General features: G+C 39.2%; 1 protein-coding gene across 1 annotated transcript in view; it reads left to right on the top strand.

The window, feature by feature from the left end:
- The window catches only part of LOC6643175, a 54,057-nt gene that overhangs the window by 34,414 nt on the left and 873 nt on the right, over positions 1–18,770 (top strand). Inside the window, exons 10-13 of the mRNA XM_002065742.4 lie at positions 8,236–8,423; positions 13,084–13,749; positions 14,604–15,535; positions 17,152–17,537. Of these exons, the coding sequence (XP_002065778.3) occupies positions 8,236–8,423; positions 13,084–13,749; positions 14,604–15,535; positions 17,152–17,537 (2,172 nt within the window). The remainder of the gene's footprint in view (positions 1–8,235; positions 8,424–13,083; positions 13,750–14,603; positions 15,536–17,151; positions 17,538–18,770) is intronic.

Below are 18,770 nucleotides of genomic sequence, written 5' to 3'. Positions count from 1 at the left end.
AATTAAGAATTGATCGGGAAGAACTCATTATAAAAATAACAACCCTCGTATGTATGTATGTATGGCTGGGGGAATTATTTCAGGAATTAGTTTTTAATGGCTTGCTGCATTTCTTATGAGCGGGGAGAGAAAAATGTGTACAGCAAAAAAAAAAAAAATATACTCGTACAACTAAAACTATGCCAGAGGGGCAACATTGCGTATACGTTATGCATTCATTCGTATATATATAAGCATATGTGTGAGTGCGAGTGTGCTTGGCAAAAATTTTGCAATAACTTTCAGAGAATCAACGGCAAGGGGCATGAACAAAGTGTGAGAGGGTAAAGAGGTCTAACATTTCTGCGGCTATTTCAATTAAAAACGCGTTCCAATCGCTTTTTCTCGCTGCTGAATTAACATATCGGCATGGCCAAGGGGCTGCTCCTGGAATGGGTGAAGGACCAAAAGTTGGGCTGCTGTGAGGTTTGCTGAATGCGGTGGGCAACAAACAATACAAATAAAGCGCTATAATTGTTTTGTTATCGACGCACACACACAAACACACACACACACACACCGCACCTAACAGGCACACCGAAACATACATATAGACACACACACACACTCACACACACATACATACACACATTTACCTGGAGCGCTGCAAATAAATTATTGCGACGGTTTGCAACATGATTTTAATTAAAGTTTTAACGAAAACCAAATATTTATCGTTTCAATTTTGCTTTCATTTGTTCTCGCCACACCTCCTGCCTGGTCTCCACCCGCCTTTTACCATCGATTACACCACACACACACACACATATATATACATATATATACAAACTTGCATACATATAGACAGAAAGCAAGAAGAAACAACATCATTAAGCAAAACACACGAAAAATTCAAATAGACTGAACAAATTTATTATGAACAACAAGAGCAAAACACTCACTCAAAACTTATACCGTTACTCACCCACTCACCAACACACACACACACACACACACACACACTCGAACGAGTATGCATAAGTTTGTATAATCATGTGCAGAAAATATGAATTCAATTGTGTGTGTGTGTGTGAGTGTGTGTGTGTGTGTGTGTGTGGGAACTAAGGGCAGCAAGAAACAAAGAGCTGTTAAAGGGTGAGCTCAAGCCAAAGCATTGGTTTTCATTTGATTGATTACGTCCATACACAAAATCTGTTGCATATTTAATTTCGTTTGATTTTGCCATAACTTTTTCAATTAAGTTTAATTAAATGTATAACTTTCAGTTCAATGAAGGACGAGCAGAATAGTGTGGGCGTGAAAATGGCTATGAATAGCAGTGGGAGGTGGTGGCAGTCAGAGTGGCTAGTTATACCCTTGCAAAAGGATATACCCTTCAATTCAATTAAATTTACTTTAACACAAACTTTGTGCGAGCGCTCAAAATTAAAATTTAATTACAAGTATTTTTTTTTTTTTTTCTCTTTTGCCGTGTCCATGCAATTTTCATATTTATAGACAATGTAACATCTCTATATAGCGATAACAGGTTACCAGGCAGTGGTAAAAACAATTAATAGGTACCTAGCCTCAATACAAAAAAGGGGGAAAAAACACAGTCATCTTAATTAACCAAATTGTGGAAATTATTGATTATTTTGTTACTGTGCTAAAGTATTTCTGAAAATTTGTTTAGCCCTCTCAGCTTTTATCGGAAATCTGTCAAAGATCTCCCTATTTTTTGCTTGAGGAAAAGTATCTTCCCTTCACAGACAGAAGAGGAAGGCGAAAAGAAAAGTAAACGCTTATTGCGACCCTCTCGCAATTAAAGCAACTTCCACGTAATCTCAATCTTGGTAATTAGCCGTTGTCAAGCTTCCTGTCAGATACCTTCTCCAATTACCGCTAATCAGAGCTAGTCCTGCCCACCTCACTCCCCCCTCCAGCCAACATCCTCTGCAGAAACTGTCATTTTCCATTCTATTCGTAGAGTTGCCATGCCTCATCTCACATCGATGACGAATGAATTAAATAAATTATTATGTGAAATAACCTAAATATATACTTATATTAATGAAACTACATATATGAAGAGATTCCTCCCACCATTGAATAGATAATGTGAATAGTTTAAAAAGCCATAAGAGATTCCGGAAGCTAACTTTGACCATTCTCTAGTTAGAGACTAATTTATACTCAAACATTGAAATGGCTTTCAACTCAAATCTTTTTATAATAGATACAATTTTCAACATTTGACATTTTAGCGGAAGTAGCTACGAATTTTATTGATTTACGGATTATTACTTGACTTGACTTGGTGTTGGTGGTCCTGGCATTAGAGGAAGGAAACGGTGAAAGGTCGTACCAAAAGTTTTCGAAGACTTTGCCGAGCATCCTTTCGTTAGCTGTTGTTCTCACAGGCAAAGTTTTTCGGCAAACTTTAAAAAAATTATACGAGTTTTCATTGCTTTCTTCTTTGCCTGTTTTTTTTATGTTACTCATAATCCAGAATTTTTGATTTCATAAAGTCAACAGAACCAATATCAAATGGTTAAACCAGCATTAAACGCTTTAGAATTGTGTATACCCTAGCTAAATTCCAGAGAGTGCAATTTAATTAATTATAACTATTATATTTTATTCTTGAGAGTACTAATCTACTTTACATTGATACGAATTAAAAATTGGTTATATATAGACCATACTTGCATATTCCCGCATAATTTTGGCAACCACCGACTATTGATATAAGATTAGTATTCGGTTGATTTGTGAGATTATGTGGGTGCCTCTCTGCATATTTACTATTTGGCTCTGTCTATTCAGTTGCACCTTTGTTTACCCTCAACTAGAGGACAGCGAGCCCAATTGGAGTAGGAGGAGGGGAAGGAAAAGGGTGCAAGAAGGAAGCAATAACCACTACAATAGCAATAAGAGGATGACTACAGATGGGGGTAAATTGATTGGGGCCAAAGGTGCAAGAGGAAAGAAAATGGAAAAGAAGGACTCTTTGTTCTCTCTTCACATCTTCATTCCATTGTGAAGTTTAATACGACAACCGTTGGCAAAGGTATAAATGGCTTTGGCCATATCGGGAGAACAAAGTATCCAATGACTTATCGACGCTTACTTCAATTTACCATTTCGTAAAGTACATGGGAAACAAGAGAATCAGAAGATTATTTACATTTTGCTTGCGATTATCACGCATAACGAAGTAACAAAGAGTAACAAATCGATTAGAGATTATTTTCTTCACAAAGGGATATCTTACGTTATTGTTTAAGTTAGGTTTTGTATTCAATTAACTAATGTTCTTATTGTTGGTGTTTTAGGCAATTTCAAAACATTTCGAGCAGAAAGTTATTTCAAGTAGATTGTAGTGCCTCTACTTTTTATTGTTTTACCTAACTTACATTGTAAACACAGGCATTTGAAATCAATTTTCATTTGTTTATCCATATATGTCAAATACTTGAACTAGAAAATTTTATGTAAATAAAATCACAACATCATTGTAAAGGAGAGAAAGAGAAAGCGTTTTTCAAGTGTCGATCGGTATTGAGTGCATGGGCTATTGATTGCTTACGCATCACATTACACTTATTCACTATTCTGACAATTCTTTTTGAGGGTCAACGGATGTTTATACTATAAACTGTGCATTGGTATTTTATATTTTGTCCCCTATTGCGCACATTTCTGTTGTGTTATTTACATGACACAAGATCCAAGTGTACTTATTTAACCAAATGAATTGCATTTTGATGTCATTTCTCTCTCTCTCTCTCTCTCTCTCTCTCTGTGTCTGATTCGGATATTACAAGTCAGCAAGCTGACATTTCTATTTCACAATTTCACATTTCAATTTGAATATCTGTCTTCATCGAGTCAAGTCGAACCCATCGAAAGACCGAGGAATACATATGTATGTATGTACATAACTTTTGCCCCCTTGAATTTATTGATTCCCCACAATTTAACACGTCGATTAGTGCAATGAAATGGAAACAAAAGGTTCCAACTCATGGATATTGTATTCAAATGAACCCGAAACCCGAAACACCAATCGACAATGTGGGTTGTATGGGTTTTTCCTGCAGAATTCCTACAGAATTTCCATCCAAATTCGAGCACATCGTTTAATTATAACCTTAGTGGAAAAAGGGTCAGGCGAAATGTTTCATATTAAAGGCCAGTCAAGTGCTTGTGTGACTTTGGCATTACGTAGTAAAATATCCATCGAAATTTTCGGTGTGTGTGTGTGTATGTGTGTGTACGTTCGTAATGTAATCACAGCCTGCGAATTAGTTAACCAAAATCAGTGCCCAAAATAGGTGGAACCTGCCACTTGCCACCACCTGACTCTGAGTTGGCTGTAATAAATTTTGGTTCGATGACGGCGGAAATAATTCAAAAAGTATGGGAGTTAGAGCCAGAGAGAACGAAATGAGACGGCGATTCGAAGCGAACCTGTAATAGCTGCAAGAATAATAATATGCTTATCAGTTGGCCATAAAGTGTGACTATCGAGAGAACCGCAGCAATAGAATTTTCGTGTGTGTTTGTGTATGGTTGGCTGAGCAGAAAGTGCGTGGACCCTAAAGGGAAATGGTAGCTGGATAGTGATGAAATGGGTGGCAGGTGGGCTGAAAGTACATACACACTCACACACACACACACACACATACATATATATAGCCAAACCGCAAGGCTGGCAATAAAATTGTTATTTTTGCAATTTATTACGAGTATTAGAGTACAGATGGAACGGCTTTTGTTATAGAGGGGAAAAACCAACCATCGAGCGTAGCATCGAGCATCGAGAACCACAAAATGTAGTCCGGCAATTGTGTGCGCAACTCAATTCGGACATTAAATTATGGGGTGTTATTTTTATTGATTGCCCAGCAAAGTTGGGGGCGGTTGAGAGCTGATTAGTGTCCTTCAACTCGTCCCCCCCAACCCCCCACCTCACCTCTCCCCCCACTGACTACCTTTTCACGGCTCTCACGGTTTTGTTTATGCTGTTGTTTTCGATTTGCCAGGCCGTGCAAATTAAATTGAAATTGGCCTACAGCAAGAGGGGAGAAAATACTTTGTCCTTCTCCTCCTCCTTGCTCCTGTTCGTCCTACCCCACCCCCTTCTCCGATTCATTCTCGTTCGCCCTATTTGACTGTTTGTTTATTCTCATTTCATGCTACATTAAATTTAACGCATTTAAACAATTAGCAATATTTTGCTACATTTAGAACTAAACGTAGATAGACACCCATGCCTGATCCACTGCAGAGAACTGGCCATTACAGCGCACAAATCCCAAAAATTTTGTCCAATATCAAGAATGACATGGATTATAATATATAACCATATATTTATTGTCTATAATAAATAAATATTGGTTTATGCCTGTCAATTTTGTAAGCTTGCAACCTTTGGAACAATCCTTTGCTTCGGGAGATTTTTTTTTGACTTGTTGACAGTGATTTAAAATATTTTTGATTTCAATCAGTTTTAACCAATATTTAGCGCACATCATTTAAAATGTGATGCATGTCATTACAAGATAAGCTATTTAATTAGTCGGCAATAAAAGAAATGCAGAAGCATCTTATATTTAGAAGAAAATTTAAAAACAAATAACATACGATACGACTTAATTGTTTTTTTTTTTTTGAGACTCGAGCATGATGACTTAATGAGACGTTATGCACACTGATTTTATTGACCGAAAATATTTGTTTGGTATTCCGAATTGAGTCAATGAATTTTAGATGCAAGAATATTTGTGTGTGTGTGTTTGTCTATGTGCATTTTAGGTGGCATTTGCATTTACAATTTAGCGTTGAATTTTGAAATCTGTTCTGTTGATATTTATTTTAGTTTAGAAATGCTTTTATTTAAATAAATGCTGTGGCATTCAATGCTAATTCAATTTATGCACATGTGAATATGTGTTTGTATGTGTGTGTGTGTGTGTGTGTGTTGGTATTTGACCCCCACAATTATGTCCACAAGGGACCCAACCAGCGATCCATATATGTAGCTATTGCCCTCTCAAGTAAATTAAAAGCGAAATGGAAATTCAATTGAATATCAAATAACGAAAAATCATTTTATGCCAGACCCTTTTTTGGTACAATATTTTTGTGGTTAGAGTGGGCGGCAATCGTTTCCCTATCTTGATTGAGTACGTGTGACTGACTAAATGTGGTAAGTGGGTAAAGTTTTTGGCCGCAAATTGTAGACAATGTTTTGGTTTTGGCCCATTTCTATATTTAAGTTAAGTCGTTAAGTGCGAGCACTCTGTGAGGTATTTGCTTCATCTTGTCGTCGTCGTCGTCGTCTCCATCTCTGTCTACTCATATATGTCATTTATGTGGCACAACCAGCGCAATGTGACAATAAAAAGCTCATAAAAATGTATTAGCCGGTACATAGTATAGACATAAAGGGAGAATCTGAATGAAATGGAAGGAAGGAGAAGCATAGAAGTAGAATAGTAAAAGAAAAACGAACTCATAATGCTCATATACTACATGTGTACACACACACAAACACACAATGATTCAACTTTTGTTTCCTACAGCAAGAGGCAGATATTAAGGCAGAGAGGCTCAACATTCTCCACCTCAACTCAATTCAACTTAACGCAAACCCAACGCAACTAAAATCAACCCGCTCAGTCAGTTGGCAACTTTTGTCCGGTGGCGCAGCTGGAACTTTTAGTTGTCGTCTACCACTCGATGTGCCACATCAAAACTCACAGCAACTTGGCAACTTCAAAAACTGTCGCAACAGTTAGAAAAGCAAGCAAGCAAGGCATGTAAGACACTTTTGGGTGCCGACTTTCAGAATGCCCTGTATCTAAATAAATTATGAATGCTTAAACACTCACGAATTCTCAATTAAATTCAAATCTCCTGTCACTCACTCACTCACATTGTGGGCTAGATTGAGTAGTAACAAGTTTGGTCACTTTTTTAGTGTAAAAGTAAATGGTGCCACAATCTTATTTATCATATCACTCTCTCGCTCTCGCTCTCGCTCTTTCAATGGGTCGAAAATGCCCGATTCTTGCTTCAGGCATCTCAAAAACTCAGGTGTCAGCATTGATACCGTTAACGATTGTTGCCTTTGTATCGATCAGCACCAGCAGCAGCACTTCAAAGTGACTCCGCATTGCCTCTTACTTGTGAAGTTCCCCACCACCTACCCCCACCATGCCAATGATTTTTGAAACACCAAATGTTTGTTGTTTGTTGCTGTTTCTCATTCCTCATCGGGTTTCGCTTTCTCTCTCTCTCTCTCTTTCCCTTTCTACCACTCTCTGTTCGTCTCCCCTCGTTTTGCCTTTTTTTAATTTGTCACTTGAAGTAAAAGTTTCCAAACATGTTGGTTGTGCCTGCCTTTTATTTCGGTTCCTTCCCTCTAGGCCTTTTTTGACAACTTTAATTCAAGCTAAGCAGCGGGTGAGCTGCAAATTTTCAACAGATTCTTAGAGGGAATTTAATATATACATATATATATTTGCGGTTTTCTAATAAAGCAGACTTTCAGTAAATTTAATGGAGTCTGTACTGTATAGCCTTGTTGACAGCATTTTAGGAAGTTCGCTTTCGATAAGTGGGTGCTTTAACTTGACTGTTCTTTCTCACTTGTCTGAAATATTGCCACGAGCCGCAGGAGGTAGTTATGAAGGATCTTTTCCACAAGAGTTTTCCATCTTTTTGGGAAATTTCTTGGACAGTAGATTAGTAGTTTTTATTGTGATAATGAACATTCTCCGCTTAGAGCACTTTAGTTCAATTTGGAATATATAATTGGCCTATATATATATGGTAATTGGATTTAAATTACCAAATTTAGTGATAAACATAAAAAGAGATGAACGGCCAGTTGATTGAAATGAATTCACGGTATATGTAAAAAAGAACAAAACAGAACACAAAAAAAGGATCTCAATATATATTTGTAAATGAACCTAAATCGCATGTAAGCCATTTGTTATACAACATTCTCTCAAAGCATATTAAAAAAAAAAACGCGTTGAGCAGGAAGGCAGGAAGGCAGACTGTCAGGATGGCAGTCTGTCGAGCCAGGCGAGACGAGGCGGAAAAGTAAAATAGTAACTTTATATAACTGTTGTTAACTGCATTTAATCTCAGTCTCTTTTTCACACTATCTCTATTTTTTTTTCTCTTTTTTCTCTCTCTTTTTTTCTCTCTGTCGTTGTTGTATTTATATTACAGATGATGTGCTATTCTCTCGCCGCGGCCGTATGGGACGCATTGTGAGTCCGCGTCACACGCTTCCGCCAAATACAACATGCACGTACCACTTTCACGGATATCCTGGTGACCTGATTTGGTTATCGTTCACCAGCTACAATCTGCAGATACTGCAGCAGGCGATACACGACAACAATACATTGGGCAGGGTGAGTAAACGAAAGGGAGGGGCGTAGTCTCCCCTCTCTCTCTCTTTCTCTCTACCATAGTAACAACAATCGTTTATAGTTTGCATAAAATTTATGTATGTATTTAGGTGGAGGTGAAGGAGAAGGAGAAGAAGATGATGCACTTAGTAATCGTTGATGGGAAGAAGAAGTCGTTATGCAATTGAGTGTATGTGTGTGTGTAAGTGTGTGTGTGTGTGGGAGGCTGCCTTTGTGTGTGTGTGTGTGTCTTTTAAATGCTATGCGTCTATGCCATCGGCATGACTTTTATTTTTGCATTTGTTATACACATATATAACTCTATGAATGCCAATTAAAAATGTCGCAAAAAGCCATAGAAATACAATACAATACAATTTATACAATTAAGTGAAACTGTTGGCTCACTTCTCGAGCCTAAGGAATGGAATGAAATGGAATGTGTGACACAAAGGGCAATTTTAGATGCTAAGAAACTGCGTCAGAATGCGACACTGGCAATAATAATGCTTGAAATGTGTCCAAACAATAGAGCTAGAGATGGATGCCTGCATCTTTATATCCATACATCTGTCCTAGTCTTTCTCTCTCTCTCTCTGTATCTCTGTCTCTGTTCTAGTCATCGTCATTCTGGTGCATTCTTAATGTGCGTTGCTAACACTGATGCTGAGCCGTTGCCGCTGCCGCTGCCGCTACCGATGCCAACACCGACGCCTGCCCAACGGCCTGTAAATTATGTGTCAAGGTAGTGACTCAGTCGTTCGGTGGGTTGGTGGGTCGGTGACTCGGTCGGTTGGTCGGTGGCTGGGGATTACTGGGGATATAGCGAAAAAGATGAAGGAGCGGTTGGAGGGGTGGAGGGAGCTCGACTATAGCAGATGTTTAGGTCAGTGAGCACTCAGCACACACTAAATGGAATTCTGGTCAGTGGAGGATTTTAACTTTTATCTCAACAATACATTAAGGCTTTCAAGTTGCCTCTTTTAAAGTGTCCCTGGTGACACTGACAAACCGAAACCCCACACTAGCCCATGTAGTGCCAGAAGCCGGCACTTAATTCCATCTATGCACACTTCCCTCAATATCAATGGGAAAGGTACTTTATTGTTGAACAATGCAAACATTTGCAAGGAAAAGCGAAATAATTCCTAAGTCTTTCGTTGAATGTCCAAACTAGTATATATGCCGATATGAATTGGCCAACACGAAACGGAGAGAAAAGAGTCAGCCAGTCTTCAGTGTTCCTTTTTGACTAATCAGTCATAAGGGAACGATCAGTCTATCGTTTGTACACTTTATGCAGTTAAGCCACTTGGACGGTTTGTTAGCAGCAGGTGTTCAGCATTTTTTCTGCCTGGTTTTCGCCACTTGAATGTAGTGAGTGCACTTTGTACATCAACGTCATCATCTTGGCCCACCTTGGCACATTTTGTGTATCGATTCGCCGCTACTTCAACTTCTGCTTGGACTCTGGTGTGCCATTGTGTCATTTCCAGTTACTTGGCAACTTTGAAAGTTCTTCATTCGAAGGCATTCTGAAAAAGAATAACCCTTTCAAAGTGTTTTTTTTTTTTTTTTTCGTCTCTATTCTGCATTCGTTTCAAATTTCAATTGTCTTGTCGATCTTTGATTTCAAAAGATTAAACTACCCAAATTTCATAAGTCATAAGTATTTGAGACCATAAATGTCATCGCACGACCCAGTAATTTGAAACCATCATCCACATACTCCACTTCTTGATACTCCTCCTGGTCACGGAGCTGCCGTCCGGCCACACTCACTCAGCATTATTCAGCAGCATTCATGGTTTGTATAGGAGTTTTTTTTATATTTGCTTCTTAATTTAAAAAGTTTGTTAAAAAAGAATTTCCATTCACTTGTTTGTAATGCTTGTTTTTTGGTAAGCAAAAAAAAAAACAAAAAATTGTATTGCCCACGTTTCAATTCTCCACCCCACCCTACAATAGCCGCCCGTTCCGTCTGCTCCTTAACCCAGATGTATGTATGTACATACATATGTATGTATATACCTGCCGCCGATGCGAATCGCTGTTGTTTTTTATACCCTGTACTCGAAATGTAATGCGGGAGAATATTCAGATAACAATTGGCATAAGGAATAGTCATAGAGCTAGACCACATTACACTCGGAAATGAAAGTATAAAGTCATAGGCCGATGTGAAAACTTTGCTCCGTAAAGTATGCCATAGGCTGTAAAAGTATTAATTGTCTTTGAGAAATTTCTAACTTTTCGTATGCCCTAAAGTTTTTGAGAATTTTCTGACCACAGAACTTTTAAAAATTTCTTTATAAGTCCACAATTTCGTACCGCTATTGCATACTTTAGGGGTCTATTTGAAAATAGGGTGTCTCAATGTCGCGCCAGGACTTTTTAGTCAAATATGTTTTTTCTTGTTCTTGTTGGTTTTTTGTTCTCGCTTCTGCTGCTGTTACAAAATTCATGAACTGTTTTTGCTCTGCTTTCCGCTTACCTCGCTTACTCTACCCCTCCCAACACGGTAGCATCTCACACCTCAAACCACTCTCCGCATTTGCCGCTCTCTGTCCTATGCCGCCCCCGCCGCTTTTCTCTCGTTGTTCTGTTTTATTTTACACATATTTTTATTCTGTCACTTTTTATTGTGCTCCCCCTGTTTGTACAGAAAGCGTGAAAGAGAGAGATAGAGAGAGAGAGAGAGGGACAGGGAGAGAGAGCGAGGTGCCCAAAGTGGCAGGAGTATGGGTGGTGGGGCAACGGTGGGGCTTGGTGCTACAGTTAAGTTGTTTTTTCTCGCTTCTTCTCTTTTTTGCATTGCTCTGCTGGTAGCTTTTCATTTTTCGCAATTTAAAAGTGTAGGTGAGGCAACTGCAATTGACACGGAGACAGAATGCCCGAGTAGGTCGACAACAGGAGTGAGTTCGGGTGGTGACGGTGGACGGGGTCTGTAGGGTGTCGGTTTGGCTAAAAGAGGAAATAGCAATTGTGTTTGTATGTGTGTGTGTGTGTGTGCCGGTGTGATGGAGCAAGGGTTGATGGCTCTGTCCTGGAGGAGTTCTTTAACTCTTCTTCTTTGACTTTGTCTTTGCAATCTTCTTCCCTCCCAAAAAAAAAAAAGAAACAAAAACACAAAATTAATTGGCACAACAATTTCTTCAAGTGGATGTGGAGACTGAGACTAACATGCAAGTTGCTTGTTTAAAAATAAATTAGATGACTTGATGTATACACATATATATATATATATATATATATATGCTTGTATAGGAAGATGTGAGTGGGTGTGATTATGTCTAGACAGCGAATGACCTTGATGCAAAGAAAAATATTGAAAAATGTATCTTCTCAAGTATCAGGTGAGAAAATTTCAACAAGCTCAAAGTTGAGTTCTTATGCATACATCGAATAAAAGACACTAAGCAAACAAAAGAGAATTCTATGAAAAGTTAACCATGAGTAAAATGAAGTAACCAAAGGATGTCCAAAATCATACAGACTTCCAGTTACTCTACCATATTTTAATCTTTCAATTTTACAAAGTTTTCTTCACCTAAAACATCAATTCAATTCAAAATCAAGCATTTGAGACCGTTCTGAGAAACTCTTTGCCAAATCTTGAGATCAAATGATCTACCTGACTGAAAGCTGACCGAAAAAACTTATAAGTACATATATGCTTTTTCCCTATAAGCTATACGGGAAAATGTATTCCCTGCAAATGAAAAGCAACGACCTCAGATTGCCACCCTAAAAGATACTTGAATACGCTTAGAAAGCAAACACTTGAGAGGAACCTTTCAGTGTCCTGTCCGACAGGTGCTCGAGAGCAACGTGTTTAACTGAAATATTTGAGCTACCCTAATAATGTGTTATGATATGTTGAAAAGGTTAAGGAACTTGGAATTTCTTTTCTTATACATTCTAATTTTGTCAGGGAGATACCCACTAAAGAGCTTTGCTATATATACATACATATGTATGTATATTAATTCTTAAAGAGGTAAAACAAAGGAGATTCCCACAGATTCACTAAACCACGACCAAAATAGCAAAGCTAAGGCAATCTTTAAGCATCTCTCCTATGGCACAGCTGTGATGTGTGATGACTGTACATGTGACTTGGTGCCTTTGGGTCACATCTGTTTGCAGCTGTCTTTTTCCATTATTAACACAGCCAACAATAATCAGAGAGAGCCTAGGGAAAGCGAAAAAGAGACAACAATAACAGAAAAATAAAAGGATAAACAGGAGGCGTCTAGTGAAAATATTTAATGCCTGCAAATAACAAAACAACCCGAAGAAAAAGCAAAGGAACATGTAGACAATGTGACAAGAACAACGTGAAAAGACAAATAACTCACACTTGGAACTATTTGAATATGACATGCAACGAGGAACAAGAACATATATATGTTGGCCAGGGAATAGGGGAAAATAGGGGGGTACGGGCACATGTAAACTAACAAAGTTGATAGAACAAACAAAGCAAAACAAACTACACACACACAAACACACACATTTGTGCATATATACATACATACATATAGAAAAACGCGTAAAATGAGCATAAAAATTGAAAGAAAGCAAAGAAAACAAAAAAAAAATCATCAATAAGGGAATTAAATAAAGTTTCATCTCTCTCTTTCTCTTTCTTGTTGTTTAGAGCGATCTTCCTCCTTGGATAACCCGTCTACGTATTTGGGACAGCTATGGCACATATGTACCAATAAAATCGACAAGCTCCACCACTGGACAACCCCCACCACCGCCTCCTGTTGCCTCCTCAGCGGATGGGGGCAAGCCAACACTACTCAATCAAAGTAATTATGGCAGTTATTACTATAGTGCCAGTAATCCGAAATTGAATCGCAATTTGCGCGTCAATATTGATAATGCCTGGAATCCAGTGGACACATATATCTATGGACCGACCCAGTCGAGTGTCTTCAATCAAGAGAATAAATACAGCGGCTATCAGGGAGGAGGTGGCAGCGGTGGTGGTGGCGGCGGCGGCGGAGGCGGCAGTAATAAACAATTAAATAGCGTAAAGGACAGTCTTAACTTTATATCATCGGGAAAATCATCAAAGGACACAAATGGTGCGTCGGCAGCTGCCGTTGTCAGTTCAGATAGGAATAATGCTGTCGCATTGATAAGCTCCAAGGGCAAAAGGCGTCTTATGCTTGAGATTTACGATTACGAGACACCAAAATTGTGCGATCACACGGCCATTGGTAGCAGTGCAATGGGTGGCAGTGCCTTGATTGGTGGCAATAAACAGAGGCCATGTAGTCCATTGGAAAGTTATGTGAGCACTGGTAGAGATTTGGTAAGTAAACAAACTCCATTATAATCCATACTTTTAGATCGATTGAGATACCTGTGATGTCTATAAGCAGTTTCTGAGTTTCCAATTTACTAACTAAGAATGATCTAAGGCTTTAAATTAGGAGTTAAATAGTTTTTAGAAAATATAGAATATCGATTTAACCAATTTCTATTATCAACAAATATAGGGGAAACTTTAAAGGCATACAGAAATTTAGTTTTTAATTGAATTCCAACTGAATGCTTAAATTCAAAAGACTTTAAAAGATATTGTATCTGCCATGAAAAAAAATCTGGCCTCTTTGGTTAAAGGCCAAACAAAAAAACAAAAAAAAAAACAAAAAAGATAAAAACGAAAATCGTTTGTCGGAAATTTTCTGTGTTTAGCTTCTTTCTGTTCTGAAGTTACCTGAGTTCCCAATTTGGCAGCCCTGAAGGCTCCAACAACAGCCAACAGAATGCAGTGAATTTCGTATTTACTCTAGACTTGACAAAATTAATCAAATTAAACACTCGACTGCTTCGCCAGACGTGCACAAATAACGAAGAGATGGAGCAGTTTGCCCCAAAGGCGAGCGCCAAATTCAAATTTGTAAAGGCAAATAGAGTCAAGAGACGAGGAGCAAAAGGACGATAGCAGGCAGCAGGCAGCAGGCAACAGAGAGTACAGGGACATATGGCAGGCACAGGGGCAGACAACCGCAATAAGCTAGCTTAACCATTTCGACGTCGTTGACAAATATGAACTGCAAATATTTTGATGCCAAATTAAAGTCTAAGCCTTCTCTATTATTTTCTTCTCTCTCTCTCTCTCTCTCTCTCTCTCTCTCTCTCTATCTCTCTTTTCCCGCATAGAAATTGGAGTTCCATACGCATACGGGTACCGCCCTGTTTCCCGCACAGTTTGCTTTAAACTATGAATTCGTTGATACGGAACAAGGCGGCGAATCGTGGCCAGGTCGTCGCGGAGAAGATCCAGTTCCACCACTCTGTTCGCGTGTCTTCCGTAAACGCAAAGGCAACATACAAGTGCCACGGAATGTCTTTCTCTATGGCAGAGGCGGAGCAAAGAATATAACCTGTCTGTATCGCTTCGAGGCTGGAACCTCTGAGCGGGTTAAGCTAGTTCTGCACAATGTATCCTTTGGTGAGGGTACTACCTGTAATACGGATTCGGATTTGCATACGGGTCGACCGCGTTGCAATCAACTGGATCCCGAGGGACGCATAACCGAGCTGCGTTTGTACGATGTGCCATTTAGGGATGTGAAAATCCAACTCGGCTGCTTTTGCGATAATTCAAGCACTTTGTATAGCAATGCCCCATTGACCTTCCAATCGCACTCACGTGTCATGGAGCTCACGTTTACCGTGAGTCGATTAAATATATCCGAAGATTTTGCCGATGTCTTCTTCTCGGCATCGTATGAGTTTAAACGTCAACCGGATTGTCGCAAGCAGTTAAAACTTAAAGGAGCCGGCGGCGAAGATGATCTGAAATATCCATTAAAGACCCAGGACGCAAGCTGTGAGGGATTAGCGTGGTACATTGAAGCACAATCCTCGGAGCGTTCGTTGTTTGTGCAGACGTGGGGCGCCTATCTGCCAGTTGATCCCACTTCGGAAGATGCCATGCGCTGTCATACCAAAAACCGCTTTATAATCTACTCGGGCCGACCACTTAAGCCCATGCGAGTTGTGTGTCCCGCCCAGAGTGGGCCGAGGCCCACATCATTGCATATATTCTCCGAAGACTGGACCAATGGACAGCCGCTATTCATGAATAAGTAAGTCAAAGTCATGCTTAACTATCCATTCTCTTTGAGAGTATTCATAATAGTTCTGGGAAACCATTCAATTGTATAAATACTTTACAGACCGTTTCTAATTTTCTCTTAATGGGAAAATAAAGGTTTCTATTCCCAACATTTTGACGTCATCATTTCATTTGAATACTTGAATAGTTTCTGGCGAATTTTTCAGTATTTCAATCATTGTATAGCTTCCAAAATACCTCTCCTCTTGTGTGAGGCAAAAACAAAAAATATTAACTTCTGTTTTAAAATGCAATAACAGGAAATGACTACAGCAACATTACAACACAAAACGTACAGGAAATTGAGCGCGAAGAACTTGTGCCTCAAACAAAAAGAATATATACACACACACACACACACACACCTGTATATACATACATAAATCAATGTTTACATAAAGTTTAACGCCGAACCACAAGATACCCCGTACAAAATGAAAGAGTAGCTTGAGTCAATACTAGATAGAACTTTGGATGGAACTTATTAGGTTATACTTCAGAGATCAGCAAACAGTTTTTTCCATAAACCAAAACTAAGGGCAACGAGCTATTTTCAGAGAAAGATAAACTGGAATACAGAAAATTCCACTGTCTATCTGTTATTCTTATTCTAGGATAATTCTAACATACCCTTTGAGCCAAGGTGAATACAAAAACTCAAAGTCCTGACCAGAAACACAGAAGCACACACGCAAACATGGCCATCAGACATTTAAATGCCATGCGAAACGGATATAAGCTATACAAGTACCTACCTACATACATACATGTGCAAATTAACATTGTGTGTGTGTGTGTGTGTGTGTGTGTGCATGTGAGTGCTTAGGAGGAAAAGCCATCAGTAGTGGGAAATAACGTAAAGCACTATGTATGTAGGTACATTACGGGAATTTATGTGTAAGGTGCGTGCCACGAAAACGAATCCTCAATGGCCAGTTGTCTTAAGCTTTCTCTCTGTCTGAATGCCATTCAATTTGATGAGCAACTTTTGTACATTTGTTTATATATATAAGCGATATATCGGTCCACAGTTTAACTTTAAACTGAACTTTGTGCTAAGTTGTATTTCTTTTTAATAATACTTGGTACTGACTGTAGAAATCATTGAGTACTGAAGCTGTAATTCCATTTAAAGTACTTTCATTTACACGGTAATTTCATGTCGATTTTCTAAATTTAGCTACAAACAGATGGCAGAACTTTCCACAGTGGTAAAAAGTCCAGAACTAAGCCCAGACTGGTTGTAGGCCCTAAGCTATGAGATGAATAAATATCTTGGTTTAAACCATATTCAACAGACAAATCCCATTGCTCACTTCAAGTGGAGAGTGTTTTAGTAAACAAAGTACCTACAGTTGCAATAGGCATTTAAAACCCTGTGGACCCCCTGTGGACTATGAAAACTGTGAGAGTAAAGTTTGCAGATGGGGCACATCATCTACCCTTAAACCTCTTTGGGCTCTTGCACATTGGCTAATCAGGACCAACTGCATACGTATTAGTTAGTTATCTAAGGTCCTATCAACTCTATGTAAAAATGCATGTTTACTTACTATCATTGTGCCTCTTTCTATCATCTCGTTCTAGACCCATCAGCCTGGTATTAGAGCCCATACTCAAGGAGCCCGGCGATATAGCCTTCACATGGCTAGAGATACATCGCACTCAGAATGCCCTGCTGCAGCAGTTGGACCTGCATGTTAATACAAGCGTAACCACAAGCCTGGGCATTGGCACTGGAACGGGAACGGGAACGAAAACGAGCTCCAGTGGGGGAGGCAGTGGCGGTGGAGTTGTGGGCACTGGAAGTGCCGGAGTGGCTGGTGCCAGTGGGCAGGCCCAAGGACCGTCTCAGCCCAATGCAATGGCTAACGAAACTCTGAACGAATTTGGTTTTTATCCCAAGGAATCGGATTGCGAATACAAATGTCCTGAAATTGATGCATGCATTGCGGCCAGTCTTTGGTGTGATGGTAAGTTGGCCAGGCTCCAAGGTCTGATAGCTGATTAAGGCCTACTGACGTTTTTATCAGCCAACCAATCATTCGTCTTGTTACATTTGGACTGTTACAACTGTTTTGCATTATTTTTTTTTTTTTTTACCCCATCTCTGTACGTGATGTTGGCGCTTCTTTTCCGGCCCTTCGTCTACAACATACACACATCCATACATACTATCTAGCTCCCCACTCTACTCGTTACGCTCCTTGCGCCTAGCAGTAGGCAACAGATTATTTATTGCGGTTGCTCGCTTGTCTGTTAATTTCAATGCAAGCTGGGCACGTTTTTATAATCAGGCAAAGTTTCTCTGACATCTGCAGAAAGCTGTAGCTGTTGCCGTTGCTGTTGCTGTTGCTGTTGCTTTTGCTGGTTAGTTGCTTGCCCGGTGGACAAACCCACATCTGCAAAACCCCAGAATGTCTTGCACAAAAAAGTTTGTCCCAGTCGCCGGCATTCTCTTCCAGTTTCAGTTCCAAAACAGCCGCAACAGATGCTGCCAAACTTATTTGAGCTGCACTTGATTGCAAAAGCAAAAGGGTACCCACCAAGGGGTAAAGCGAAAGGAAAACCGGGCAAAAAAAAAATAAAAGAACTTAGGACACTTGCAACAAACGACAGTCCCTGGACTCGGAGTATAGAAAAGCGACTCTTGAAATACTCTCTTCATTTGCAAAACAAAAAACCAAAATGGCAAAGATAAGAAAAAAATAAACATGGCCTGATTACTAAGGGTCGATATGTCAACAGTGAATTAACTGTAATTACGCATTCAGTTAGTTGCTTTTTGCATACTTTTAGAAACTAGTGACACAAACTAGTTTAGTTTACATTCAACATTCATGTAGTATATGAATAAAATTAATGGAATTTGTACGTAATTAGCTAATTGACAAATGGGGGTCCTTAAAGACTCAAAAGGAAACTTACTTTGTAAGTAACAAACAAAACAAATGATGTGACACTCTTCAAAATAACTTTGATACGCGATTTGAAGTCTCTTTTTGGACTTTTCAAAGTGATTTCGATTAAAGTTTATAGTTGAACTTTTTTATAATATGGTAAACGGGCTAAGTAATGCAATGTACCCCAATGCTGCTCTATGGGGAAATATATAAATGCTGGACTGGACTTTGGCTCTTAGAGCTGAAATTATTTATGTGCAACCAGTCGCGTCTGCATCTGGGCGCTTTAGATGGTTAACCGCA

Source organism: Drosophila willistoni (assembly GCF_018902025.1).
Source record: "Drosophila willistoni isolate 14030-0811.24 chromosome XR unlocalized genomic scaffold, UCI_dwil_1.1 Seg41, whole genome shotgun sequence".
Lineage (NCBI taxonomy): Eukaryota > Metazoa > Arthropoda > Insecta > Diptera > Drosophilidae > Drosophila > Drosophila willistoni.
The sequence above is the reverse complement of the archived record's forward strand: the minus strand, read 5'-3'. Positions and strand labels throughout refer to the sequence as shown.